Source organism: Bemisia tabaci, chromosome 5 (genome assembly GCF_918797505.1).
Source record: "Bemisia tabaci chromosome 5, PGI_BMITA_v3".
NCBI classification, from domain to species: domain Eukaryota; kingdom Metazoa; phylum Arthropoda; class Insecta; order Hemiptera; family Aleyrodidae; genus Bemisia; species Bemisia tabaci.
In genome coordinates, this window is record NC_092797.1 from 46,043,050 (window position 1) to 46,057,611 (window position 14,562).

The window sequence follows — 14,562 nt, forward strand, 5'->3', positions numbered from 1 at the left end:
AATTTAATCAAAAATATCTGAAAATTTCAAGGAAATATGTTTATAACTTGCTCTCTGAATACATATTTTGTCCAGGGAAATTTGGCAACTCTCGAATGCTCATACGGCGTTCTTCCTTAGCACGGCAGTATAAACTTTCAGGCGTTGCAATATTTCCTTCAAAAAAACCGAATTTGCCGGGAAAATTGCAAAAATTCTACTTCAAATTCTTCAGAAAATTTTGTTCGCACTTTAATCTAAAATATCTGAACATTTTCAGGTAAAATATGCGTTCGTTCCCTTAAAAATGTATGTTTTTCCAGGGAAATTTAGCAACTTTCAAATGTTCATACGGCGATAGTGATAACTTTTATTTGCCTGATATGATAGCAACTCTGGTATATCCAAGAATTTCATCGCCATTTTTAAAAAAATATTGTTATCTATACAGGAATGGTCTGAATTGGCGTAACGTGATTCTTTACGAGCGTGAATGTAAAACTAATATTTTCTAAGATTATACTGTACTTACTCAAATGATTTCGAGAAAAAAAAAACACTAAAAAAAGGCCCGAACTGTATGTAGCAAGGTAGAGAAATGGTGGTGGGTCCAAACCATTTCGCGGGGAAAAGAAAGTCAAACAGTTCCAGAAATTACAATTAGAGTCAAAAATGTTATGAGCTCTAATTAGTCTCCATCGTGTTAAATGATTCCTAAATTTGACTGAATCTTACTTTATTTTATTTTTCGTGTGCAAGAACATCCAAGAAATCCGCAACCACCGATAACTCGATGTCGATAGAAAGTTTAATACTCGTACCGGAAGGGGACGGTTTTGGCACACGCGATATTCACCCCGGAAGGGCACGATTTTGATTCCAAGTTAACAACAACGTCAACGACAAGGGAGAATAAATTCATAGTCGACTTTCCACCGCAAAGTCTGAAGCTCCCGGCCTGAACGCCGTATGAACATTCGAATGTTGCCAAATTTCCCCTAATATAAAATTGATTTTAGACATAAGCTATGAATTGTTTTTCTAGAAATGCTGACACGCATTAAATTAAATTGCGAATAAAACTGAGGGGAGACGATTAAAAGAGGACACTTTGTAGGTCGTAGAAATTTTGTGAATTTCATGTTTAAGAAGGAGCTACCGACTAAACTAAGCATGAGAATATCCCTGTTTTTCAGAATGAAAAATTATCAGAGGAGATACGGCCAAATGACCTAGTCTACTAAAATATATGTATTAAAATAGTCAATGCCACCTGATGACGTCACAAGGTGGCAGATTTTCTCACTATTCAGTCTATTCTTCTGAAATTTCCCATCTCAGAAAAATAATGAAAAATACTGCGATAACAGCTCATAAAGTACCCTAAGATGCCGCAATAAAAATTATTTTTAATCCTCCATTCTCTCTAAAATATAAAATTTAAAAACTCACCAGTCCGAGGGATTGTTAATCCGACGTTTCGACAACTCCAGTCATTTTCAGGGACGCAACTCCGGGGACTTCAGGGAGTCGCGCTCCTGAAGATGACTGGAGTTGTCGAAACGCGTCGGATTTACAAACCCTCGGACTAGTGAGTTTTTAAATTTTATATTTTAGTCTTTGACTAGTCTCTCACTTTTCAAAAGTTTTTATATTTAATGCTCCCTAAAAATTTGCATTTAATCGAAGAAAATTTGGCAACGTCTGGTGGCTCATACGGCGTTCTTCCTTAGCACGGCAGCCATCTGCCAAGAGATTCGCATCAGCACCGCGAGCCCCGGAAAATGGCGAGCGTCGCATCGTTAGGGTCGAAAGAATAACAAAGCAGGGAAGAGTATCGCGAAGCGGGGGGGGCGAGAGGGGGGGGGCACAAAGGAGCGCTCGAAATATGTAGACAAACACACAAGAGATAAGCAAACACGCCCGCGACGACGAACGAGCGCGTCGCGCCCGGAGGTTATGCAACCAGCCCCGCTTCATTTTCGGGGTTAAATTATGGGCTGCACCCATTGTCCTCCATGACATAACTCGGTCGCGGCTCAAACTCGATTTCCGGATGAGACCTGGCGCCCGTAAGAACGCCACGATACCGGGGCTCTTGAGGGTATGCAATCGTTGGGTTTCGAATGGGGGCTTCGCGTGACAGGTAAGGCGAGGGCGGAATTGGCTTGGCGAGCGCTGAGTCTACACTTCCGGATGCTGGAGACTGGGTGACGGGACCTCTGCAATGCAGTCGCTCTGACGAGGCGACGGGGGCTGTGCGATCAATCGAACGGGCTTCGATTTGAGATGAACGCGCGGGGAGGTGCGGGAATTTTGATCCATTCTTCTCCTCCCTTCGAGCATGCTTCTCGACCGTGTTTTTCATTCCTGGTCGCTGCACGAGGGAAAAACGCGCTGCGCTTCTGGGACATACTGCCGTGCTAAGGCACAACTCCGTAAGAGCCTTCAGGCGTTGCCAAATCTCCTTAAATAAATCACGAATCTTCGGGAAAATTTTTAAACGTTTATCCTTCAATTTTTCAGATAATTTTGTTCGCAATTTCACCTAAATTTCCTGAAAATTCCAAGAAAAACTATCCGTAGCTCTCTTCAAAAATAAACATTTTATCGAAGGAAACTTGGCAACTCTCGAATGTCCATACGGCGTTTTCCCTTAACACGGCAGCACAGCGCTAGGCCGTGAGATGCAGCATTGATAGGCTTGAAGAACTGTTCAGTATGGGATACGTGCAGTTCTTGCTATTTCTTGAAGAAATACGCGTTTTAGATGAACAAAATTTCATGGAGTCGAATAGTAAAAGAAAATTCAAACTTAATTTTTGCTGCTTAGAAATTGGAGCTGAGAGGTGAATTTTTCACAGAATATATTTGAAGACTAGCTTTACTTGAAATCATCAAATATCTCAATTTTTTAAAAAACTGCACTTATTTCACTTGTTCCCCAAGCCTCTCAGTTCTTGATATTTTTTCATTCCTTGTATTTCCTTGATTTTACCAGATTTCCACGGACAAGTATCCTGGTGAAAACAAGGCATTTTCTCATATTTACCTCTAGATTTTCTAGATTGGTGGGAGAGGGGTGCTGCAAGGGGTAGCGGTACCCATGAAAAGTGATTGAGTCAAGATCAGTTTGTGGAATAAGGAAGGTCGTTCCTATTGCCTAATAGGATTACATTTTGCAATGGGGAATTACTATTTCTGGCTCAATTTATGGAAAACAAATGTGTTTTTAATTTTCCTGTGTGGATACATGCTTCTATAGATTAGGATATTAAGTTGGAATTTTTTGGCCAACATGCGTTAAAAATCAGCATGAAACTGAAAATCTCAATGCAGAGGGAAAAAACTCATAAGAGCTCAATTTTCCCTGGAAGAGATACGCTGTTTGGTGCAATACTAGTAACGACCATTTAAAAAGGCAACTACAGACGCATTTAGGCCTTACTGGGCCAATCCTCAGTGCAGCGCAGCCTGTGGATTAGCTAAGCATAGCAATTCATTTTGGCAGAAGTAATTCTGGAGTCAGTGATCAAGGAAAAAGTAATCAAGAGCGAGAGTCAAAAAGGGATTAAAAAAGTTAAAACCTCCCCCAGTCTTTCCCCGAGAGCTAATCGAACGTATCGATACATCGCAGGGCTTAGGGATCGGAAGCAGGGCTTTCGAATACGAAAATAAACGGAGCGGATGTTGGATCACGGGAGCGGGGTCTATGATAAACGGCAGGAACTTATCGCTCCGCGTGGAATCATCTCGCAGGGACAAACAGAGACGGAAGACCCAATGGGGTGCAAAAAGGAAAGCCTGGAAGCGAAGGGACGGCCAAAGGGAGACAAACGGAGATACCTCGTCCCTTGATACCCACGGGAGTGGGGGGGGGGGGGGGCAGTGTCCCTGCAAATTCTCCCTTTGAGCCGCTCCTGCACAAAATCCTCGGCGTCTAGATTAGAATTAACCTCATAGACAGAATTAGTTCACTTGCTCCTGAGAAAGTTTTAAGTGCAAGCGTCACGTTGAACCAGAAATATTTCCTTTGTCTCATCGAATGAAAGTGTATAATTTTTATATAATTTTTTCTAGGAGCGTTAACTGGATTTATCAAAATTTTCAGCGGGTCTATTTTTTGTCAAAAAAATAATGACAATGCTCCATCAGCAGATATGTTTCATCAGTATATTATCTAGGAGATAATGCGCAGGAATCAAACTCGTGCACGATTTTTTTTTAATACATGGCTGTACTATGATGACAGCATGTCATCATAGTACAGCACGTGTGGTTATAACAATACGGCACAAAATACAACGCGAGAAAAATGCTATATTTTGAAACATCTTTATGAGAGTAAAAAAGCTCGAAAATTCAGACAATGCGATTTCTTCAATGCAGTTTTTCTGAAGGTGCGGGAATTAGAAATAGGTACCTAAATCAACAGTGCAACTGCTACGAGCATGATTCTACTGCAATGTTCCTAAATTCATAGGCTAGATTTTTCACTCTTAGGCGGATACTTTAAAACAACTTTAGGGATGGATTTTCGGCACATATTTGCAAAACCTGAGGAGAATTATTGGTACGAAATGTTGAGCAAGAACGAGTATCACTCTTTTTTATAGTTTTTCTCTTAGTTTTCTCCAGCTCTTAGTTTTTCTCTAAAAAAATAAAATGAGATTGAAGTACGCAAATTCCAAAACAGAGATGCGTTCCGGTGATTTCCCATCGATGTAAAGGAGTCACTTGATAATCTATCATTATTGCGCGATTGTTCATCTTATAATTGTCTATCAAAGTATGTCACATTTATCACACCTAATTAAAATTTTGCCCAGGTCTCAGTATTGGTCCATCGTTTTTTATCCAAACTCCTGATGGCAAAATGATTCCGTTTTTGTTTCATCAATTGTTCAACAAGCGTTCCGCTCGTTCTATGTTTGGAGTAATGTGTCCTCTTATATTCTTGGAGTTTTAAGGGTCCTTAACGTAGTTATTGACAAAATGAGCAAAAACACCAATTTGACACTGAAAATAACTCAAATGTATCTTACCTTAAAATCGATGTAACCATTTTTGTCCATATCGAATGTTCGGAAGACGTGATCACAAAATTCTTCAGCGTTACCACTGGGAAAGAACATCTTATACATATCGACAAATTTGGCAGGAGTTAGTCTCCCGTTTGGACAGTCTTGCTGCAAACACAGAAACAAAAAATCTGATTAGTAAGCATATTTAGACGGTAATCGCAAAATTTAAAACTTCATCAACGCGACATTAATACCGCAATATTATTTTTTTAAAAAAGGGTGTCTCGGATAATTTGTTGCTGGAAAGTATCGACGCATAAGAAACGCCTTCATTGAGAAAAGATACTTCCTAGCGTGGCCGCGAGGGTCGAATAGTTGCATCATTTAAAAACCCAATAAACAAAGTAGCAGTGTAGATTAGTGAGAAGATACGTTTGTTTCAGCTATCTCTTTGATGAAAAGGATCGACGCATAAATAACGTCTTTATTGTGCAAGGATACTTCTTGAAGAATAGTATTTTTCTGCTGATTTTTTTTCGAAATTTCCCTAATTTGGCCAATTATTATAGGACTTCTGACCCACTCCAAAAAGTAAATGTTTTCCGAGGTTCTCTGCCATTCCGAACTTTCTGGGCAAGTACTGCCATGCTAAAAAAAAAAAACACCGTATGAACGGGCCTAAAATTCTCTGTAAAGTTAGGAGAGAAAATATTTACAAATTGACCGTAATTTGGACTCCGATTAAAGAAACTTTAGCAGCGTCTGAAAGCTCATACGACGTCCTTCCGCCGCAAGACAGTATTCTCCTTTGTCCTAGCACTTTTACCACTATTCGCAACTAACTTTTTCGGTAAAAGTTAACAAAAAAATCTCAGACTCCGGTCAAAATTTCACGCAATTTTCCCATGTAGTCCAGCACCTCTAGCTCACCTTAAAAAAGTACTATTCCAGAGATTGTCGGCCTTTTTGGAACAGGAGACATCCTGCAAAGGAGACATCTCCATAGAAAACTTTGCGTTTGGACTGATATCTCATTAACTTCTGCGTACCTACAAGATTCAACCGTGAAAACTTTATTTCCCGACGGCTGACCCATTTTCGTAGAAGTAACGGCCAACGGGTGACTTGCCGCGCCAGAATTCTTCTGAAAAGGAATCCATCGGCGCCCACGGCCTGTTTTCGCGCCTCACTGAACCCGACTTCTGACTTTTACCCGCCCTCCCCTCCCACCTCCGGAGCTTTTGAAAGTTCATGCCTCGAGCCGTGCCATTTCTTCGCCCGGAAAAAAAAGAATCGGAATGGAACTGCATCGGTCGTGGTCGCACTCGCATGACCGCCTATATTGTTGCCAGAAAGTGCTGAGAATCAGAACTTTTCCCCATTTAAACCCATGTAAAATGATCACATTATATCTTGGAACCTGGCAACCTTCGACCGCCAGCCAAGCGTGTACAGTCCTGCTTTTTTCAAAAGGCTCCTTGTATGATTTAAAATGGGCTCCACTCCACTCAGATCCGAATGCTTTACAGACCAACCCCTCGATAGCTTTCACGGCGTGATAGGTTTTCTCAGGTCTCGAAATTTCCGGGTTTTCCCATACATTTTCGAAGATTTTCGATACATAATTTTCCGGTTCTTTCTGACTTTCCGAAGAAGTTGAGAGTAAGTATTGTGACGCTAAGTCCATTGAGATCGGGGGTATGCAATATTTGAGAACTTGCGAAGAGAAATCCCCTATATTCGTAGGAAAATCCTTTATCCGTATGGAAAACAACTAAACGAGCAACTAAGAGAATATCAATTATGAGAACGAACGTTTTCTCACTATTAATTTCTCCTCGTTGCGGCGGAACTGTCTGAGTTATTTATTATGAGGTATTTACTATGAGGTTTACTATGAGTTATTTATTTTTGCAACACGTAATTTACTTTTTTGAGTGTATTAGGAGGACAAAACTATATGAGAAGGAGCAACGCAACACTTTGTGTGAAATGAGTCCGAAATAATTTTGAGCGTGACTGCTATGAACTTTATCCAGTCAAAAGCTCAAAGTCAAGAAAACATATCGTAAGTATGTTAATGGGATGTACAATTCATCAGTAGCTTTGAACTCTACATAGAGATAAGATTTTAAGCCTCTTTTTCCTAAGTTGGTTCCTTCTTGATACCTTTGATTTTCTTCTGCTGAACATTGGTTCAATCAATGAGAGGAAAGTTGAATAACATCGAAGCAGAAAGAAAGCGCTTTTAGATATACCCACCTCCTTTTCTTCATCTTAAAATTGTGAAGATTCAGCAAACTTCAAAAGAATCTTCAACTGGTGAGACGAATCGCGATTGAAGAGCGCCTATTCAACTTTCAAACTAAGTTTTAAATCCATTTAGACTTATCGATTGTTTTGTCAGTTTGGTGGCCCCGTGCTAATTTGCGAAGAAAGTTTCCGTTGACAGAACACTTGACAAACAATTTTCCCCATGCAAACGCACGTCACGCTATCCTCTCCGCGCACTGACAGACTTGAAAGGAGTTTGACCGTTCTTCATTAAGCAGCGAAGACATGTTGGTAACACCAGGTTTCGTCTGTCTATTAAAAGTAGAAAACAATCGACATTTTTTTGAGACAGACTGCCTCCCCTAAAATCGATTATTTAAAAGTGTAACTATCCAAAGGAAAAGAAATCCTCATTCAAGGAAAATCAAAATTGGCCACTGGACAAGGTCTTAACGAAAAGAAAAGTCTCATGTTTCCTCTTCAAAATCTTCCGTTGAAAACCTTTGGAATATGTGAAGCTCATAGATAAACTCTTAAATGAGAAATTAAAAAGTATTTTTGACACGGAGGAAATGGAAGTTAGATTATATTAATGACGTCATTTGTATGTTTGCCATCCAAGCAAAGTTAATTCCTAGACTATAAATTGTGCAAATCGTTTTCCTCGGGGAAATTTTGAAGAGAAAATATTTTAAATTTTGTACTAATTCATACGTTGTCTAATGTCCCATTGAGGTATTGCTATAGGAGTGCTATAGTATAGAGGGGCACTTTACGAATAATTAGCGATGAAAAACACACACTGCTGTCTTGCCTAATATGAAGTAAATAAGGTCCATTTTCTTAAAATCGACTTTAAAATTCGTCATTTTTCAGAATTCGAACAATTTCTAGGATTATAAAGCAGTTTTGGAGATTATTGATTACTCTTTACGTAGGGCGGAAGATGCATAAAATAAAAGTTTCAACTCAGACAATGTTAGGTCCGTTTCCTCGAAAACTTCATAGCGTAGTTACTTCTCTCTGCGATGAAACGGACAGTGCAGCACTGAAAATATCCAATTTTTCGGACGATTTGGCATCATAGAAGCGCGCCACGCAGGTTGCCTGTTCATGAAACCCAGGCGCTCCTTGAGCGCCCTCATTAAATTTTATGACAAAGGCTTTTACGAAATGAACAACTTAATAGATGCGGCAGGGTTGAGGATGATTAATTTTCAGCCCCTCACCTCACCATCCCGCGTCCCGGAATATTCGACCCGGGGAATACGGGGTGAGGGACTGTCACCTTCCGGACTCTCTCGGAAAAAGCGCAACTTTCGCGTCGACGGCGGCGCGGCGCGGCACAGCGACGAGCAAAACGGGTGAAAGTTCTAAACCACGGGGGCGCCGAATTCTACGGGAACAGGGACCATCTGTAGTCAGGTTACAATCTTACCAGTGTTGCAAAATTGTTTCATGACATTTTCCCAGGGTGGCATGAATCGTACGTAAGAGATGTAAGATTGGAAAATTCAGTGAAATATTTCATGAAATTTTACGAGACCGAAATATTTCATGTTTTTCAGGGGCTGGAGTATGCAATCCGCACTCAAACTCACGAAAGTAGAAGAAAGTCACAATTTTTATATTTTGCGAAAAATGAAAAAGAACCGGTTTTTTCAATATACTTCATGAATTTCTGAAATGTCATGAAATATGTCAATAAAAAATTTCAAGATTTTATTTTCCATGAAATTTTACCATCATGCATTTGCCGACCTTAGGGTCACACTTATAGCCGTCCCTTGAAAAACTGTTTTCCCCAGGAGGAACCGTATGGTTTACATTGTGTCTGAAAGAAGAAGGAGGCGTGACAGGCATTTAAAGTATACCATCAAATTAACGATAATTTATTGTCTAATGACGATCAACAGTTTAGCTTTAATCGAGTTCATTATGCACATCGCACCCTAAAATTTGATGAAACAAGATGATAGATATGCCAAAGGTGCTTACGTAAGGAACGTAGGGTACTTACGGAAATTGACCCGTACAAGATATTACGCAGTGTTATACCACTACAGAAAATACAAAATACCCAAGAAAACTTCTATGATCTTGACAAATTTTGATGTAGACCCCTATTTTGTGCCTTGTGAAGATCGGCACAATTGTCAATGGACGGATTATATGATCGTTCCATGAACAGCCAAAAGTGTCAAAGGAAAACCGTCAAGGAGAGCATGGAGGCCTCTTCAATTTAAATCTTCCATCGCGTTCGTAAGGAGCAACGATACAACTATTCATGCTCTCTGGAATGCATAAGGTATCACGTCATAATTGAAGGCGTTTTTAAATCTGTTAAATTGTGTTACCTAGAGTCCCTTTATACTGAGAGTCAAGACAACACCCTTCATGGAGTCACAAACGGGAATAAAGATTAGAGAAATTGAACGTTTTTCGTAATCTTTGATCGGCCCATTCTCGAATTCCTTTCTTCGTTCCTTCCCTCATTCCGTTTGTTCCTTGCCGAACCTGTAATTCCCCGGTCCATTCCAGATTATAATCTTTGCAATCGGTGAAACTGTAATCTTTATTCCCGTTTGTGACACTGTGAAGGCCTAAAATACGGGAACCAATCAGAAATGGATTCAAATTGTCTTGACTCTCAGTATAAAGGGACTCTAGTGTTACCGGGATTGTGCGAAACCGCACTCCTGCAGGAATGCGAATCTTGTTTGCTGTATTTCAAAACGTCCATTCCCATTTTATTTTTATCAAAGAAGAACAGTCAATGATTTTGCTTGAAATGTTTTTAACTTATTATTTGAAGAAGCATTATAAGAATTAATAAGACTGGTAATGTCTTCCTGCCGCGAGAATTCACGAAAGACAGTAAAGCTGGTACAGTAAATTACCTCATTGCGGATGAAATTGCTTCAGCACACTTTAACTTTGCGGTCACAACTGCAAAAATATCAAAAGAAAACCGCCACAGTCAACGTGAAGGCAACTTCAATCTTCCGTTGCATTGGTAAGGCGCGATGATACAACTATTCGTACTCTCCGGAATGCATGAGGTATCACGCCACAATTGAAGGCGTTTTTAAGGCTGTTAAGTTTTGTTGTCGAGATTAGATGATGCTGCAGGAATGCGCGCTTCGTTTGCGGTGTTACAAAATCTCAACTCCCATTTTATATTTATCAAAGGAGAGCAACCACTGATTTTGATTGAATCTTTCATAAATTATTCTTCACACAGTGATGACGAATCAGGGAAGTTTGTACAAAATGACGCCGGATATTTTCCCGTATGAAAACAAGTTTTGCTTTAAAGTTTGCAGTGTACAGTTGCGCAACCTTGCACCTGCTTCTTCCTTGACGAGTCATTCAAAATTGCATCACGAGATTCAGTTCTCGGCCGTGACTGTGAAAGACACCTTGGACGGGGACGGTGGAGAGTGAATCTATTCAAATTCAATCCGAAACTTTGCTAATTTATTTTTCATTTCAGTTACTCGGTTATCCAACGATTCTTTGTTGGTCGTAAAACTCGTTTTTCATGCTTTTCGGAAAATTAAGGTGTCAGAAACAGGAAGAATACTCCTCCGTCCTTGGTTTTGTTATTTTGACACTGGGTCTGAACTTATGTTTAAAAACAAGTTCTTATTAGATAAATTTTTAAGAAAAAAAATATTTCTCATTATATGTTTGGAAATTCATTATTTATTATATTTTACTTGGACAGGGTTGCTGTTATCTGTATTTTACCACCTTCTTATGGTATAAAATTGATAACTTGGAAGTCTTTTTTTTTTTTTTTTTCAATTTTAGTTGGACAGGGTTGGTGTTATTTTTAACTGATAACTTTGAAACTTGGAACCAAATCAAATGTTTACAAAATGGGGAAAAGACGAGAAACAAGAAAAAAATAACGAGGATCACTAGTATTCAAAGTATTTTATGCGAATAATTTAATATCATTTCATGAACCGTTGTGCGGGCGATTTTTCATCACACTTGCGGAAAACAACCTCCTTGGAGAATACAGGACAGTGAATCACGGTGTATTTCCAAACGAAGACAGTGCAAGAGCCGAGAACATGATGAATTTCTGCAAGTTCCTTGCATGCTTCCTCAGCGAGTTTCGTATGATCGTAACTCCACATTAACTTGAGCTCTGGATATCGTGCAGCTCTACGGACGACAAGGGTCATCTCCAAAAGCAGGAAAGCGGCTAGGCCAGCAGAGCGACAGTTTTATGGGACAGCGCGAGGAACGCATCCCTTGCACGGAAGGGTTTACGTCGTTGATATTGCGACACGTTTATTAAATAAATCTCCAAACAATGCTACAGCCAGGCGGGTTGCAGACCGCAATTCCGCTAAAAACCTACATGAATGCTGGAAATTTCTCCCTCGCGATCAACGTTTCAGCGGAGAATAAAACAGGCATGCATCCGGTGAATTTAAAATTCTCTGTCGGGGTATAAAATTCTCCGCGCTGCGAGAGAAGCGTCGTATCTCGAACTAAGCTCTTGACGTCCGTGTTTAACTTTGCAGTACTAAGCAAAAATACCGTATGAGCGTTTGCGCGTTGCCGAATATCCCCACCTAAAATATTAATTTCTGATAGAAAGCATGAATAATTCTACTTGAAATTGTCAGATACTTCAGTTTACACTGCGAGGGAAATTCGCTGAAAAATTGGACGAAAAATATTCATAACTTTTCCTGGGAATTTGTGTTTCGTCGGAGGAAATTTGACAACGCACGAGGGTTCATACGGTGTTCTTCCTTAACATGGAAGAATTGTTCACTTAGGCAAATTGGACGGAAGACCGGGATTCAGCCCTAAGACCTATCTAATTTATTTGACGTCTCGTAATTGGATGCGGCATTTAGCTACCCTCGGTGTTACCTATAATTCCTTCCGTGTTTCATTTTTTTAATGGGGCGACCGATCATTAGTTTCGGAGTTATTTTCTTGAAATTTAAAGTGAAGTGACTTTGTACGGCTTGAAACAGCCGTGTAAAATTTTGACGAATAATTGGACGGCATTATCTGAATCAGCCTCACAAAGCGCATGTTGCCTAACTTCTCCCGTTCTAATCGGTTATACACACAACAAAATACCTAATTCCGAGTGATATCTTTCATTGAAATTCGGCAAATTTCTGGTCAACTTGTCAAATATTCTATCTTGGATTGCAGTTTTGAGATTTTCTCTTTTTTTAAACAGTAAATTATCCGTACATAAAGGTAAACATTCTCTAACAATGCTCGATCATTTCATGATATTTTCTGAGATTTTATAGTTCTGCAAATGACCATCTACACCTCACAAGTGCTTGACTTTTCATAAAATGCAGATTACTTAAAGCTACTGACGGGCGAAATGATGCCAATGATTTTGAAAAAACCGATGTAAGGAAAATTTTATCGATAATTCCTTTCAAAAAAACGGGAAAATTCAGACCTCTTGTTTCAAAGCATGCACAATTCAAAAGGATTGATTTGGCTGTTTGCCTGGGCGTTTGATAAAATGCCTAATTTGACTGTTAGCCATCAACAAATACAGACTTTTTAACCTGGGAAAAATCAACTTAAAGTCCAAAATTATTATGTTCCTGGATTTTCTCCTAAAGGAATGAAATGTGAAATCAGTCCAGTCATCTCGATTCAAAAATCGAATCCGTTCAATGATCAGAAAGTACCAATTCATGATACTCAGAGCCAACTATAAAATGTTCCAAGTGAATGAGATCGTTTGCTTTTAATACTATACTTTTTAACTCAACTAGGTATTTTTGTTGATTACTGTAAAAACTAGTCAAAGAAAGAAGGGAAAAAAATAAAAAACTGGATAGGAACTAAATTCTTAAAAATATGGGTAAAGACATTTTTAGGGTCGACAATTTATTATTTTTTTAGTTCATAAAAGTTTTATTATTAATCTGAGAAACGTAATTTTGCTACCAATAAATGCAGTTCTCTTTGATTTAAGAAAAACTCATTCGCATTCAGCACCAGCAAAAAAAAAAAAAAAAAAAAATTGCTTTGAATGGAATACAAATTATTGACCACAACGTAGACCAATTTTCTAGGAATCAACAAGAATTCAGGTTACAGATTTAAAAATATTTTTAAACCATTTTTTTGTCAGTGATTCAAATATAACCCCTATATGATTTTTAGGGGTTAACGACAATTGGGGTCAAAGAACGCCCGGAATACTTGGCGACTTCGACTGGGAGTGACGTGATTTTACCCCCAGCGGAAAAGCCAGTTCGAATATGACCGAAACATCCGAAGAATTTGGAGCAGAACGTGGCGTAGAGGAGGGTTGCGATTGGGATTCGGGAGACCCGGCGCACAGTGGTACGAGTCTTTGAAAGATGTCGGACAAAAAATATTTCACAAAAATTGTAAAATTTTACGTTTATACCGTCACAATTTTAATTTATTGGAGTGATTTCTGCAGAAAATTTTACGAGAAAACCAATTAAACTATTTTTAAACCCCAAATTTCATATTAATGAAGATTATAAGCTTATAAGCTTATAAGCTTATAAGCTTATAAGCTTTGAAGTTTATAAATGCAGCCCGACCTCCCCCACTGGCACGATCCACCGTGCGGCGAAGAGAGAGTTACGGGAGCTATGCACAATATGCCGTGACAACCGGCATCGCATGTCGAGGACTCGAGCAAAATGCACCGATGCACCGGCCTCGGCGCACCGAGCGATTTCAGCGAAACGTGATTTACACGAGCAGGCCGGAATGGGAAAGCTTTAAATGGCAGCGTTTAACAACCGACGCTCACCGGCGACTGCACGTTAGTCCATCGCTAGACGATAAATGGGCAAATTTCCTCTGAGGGAACATGCTAACGAATCGTAAATTTCCGCGTTCTGATGGATTTTCAATTTGAAAAACGTCCCTTTGTACTCTCACGATATTGATTCATAGTGAATTTTGTTTTTATCGCTGTTTTATTTCCTTTTTTTACCGTGCGGAATGCGACTTTTCTCTAAGTTTGAAAATCGTGTAACCGTAGTGGTAGCTAGTGGTTTTTTTGAGGGGGGGGGGGGGGGGGGGCAAGAGCCAATTTATTCATCACATACCCTTTCAAAGGGTAAACAAGTTGGATTTTGCAATCGCTAGCGATGGCAATATTCGTCATGGGAACGTTAGCTTCTGGGATATGAAAATGTTAAGGTACAGTTCGTTTGTAGTATCTTCTGAATTGAAGGGGCTATGTAATTTTGTGTTGACATCTCTTTTTTAACATTTTTAATTA

At 39.4% G+C, this 14,562-nt stretch overlaps 2 protein-coding genes across 5 annotated transcripts in view; both read right to left on the reverse strand.

Moving 5' to 3' along the window:
• Positions 1 to 14,562, reverse strand: part of Nca (neurocalcin homolog) — a 355,612-nt gene that overhangs the window by 56,071 nt on the left and 284,979 nt on the right. The window lies entirely within an intron of this gene.
• The window catches only part of LOC109031240 (neuronal calcium sensor 2), a 342,919-nt gene that overhangs the window by 43,724 nt on the left and 284,633 nt on the right, over positions 1 to 14,562 (reverse strand). For all 3 annotated transcript variants that reach the window (XM_072300829.1, XM_019042662.2, XM_019042671.2), the window contains one exon: positions 5,025 to 5,168. In XM_072300829.1, the coding sequence (XP_072156930.1) occupies positions 5,025 to 5,168 (144 nt within the window). The remainder of the gene's footprint in view (positions 1 to 5,024; positions 5,169 to 14,562) is intronic.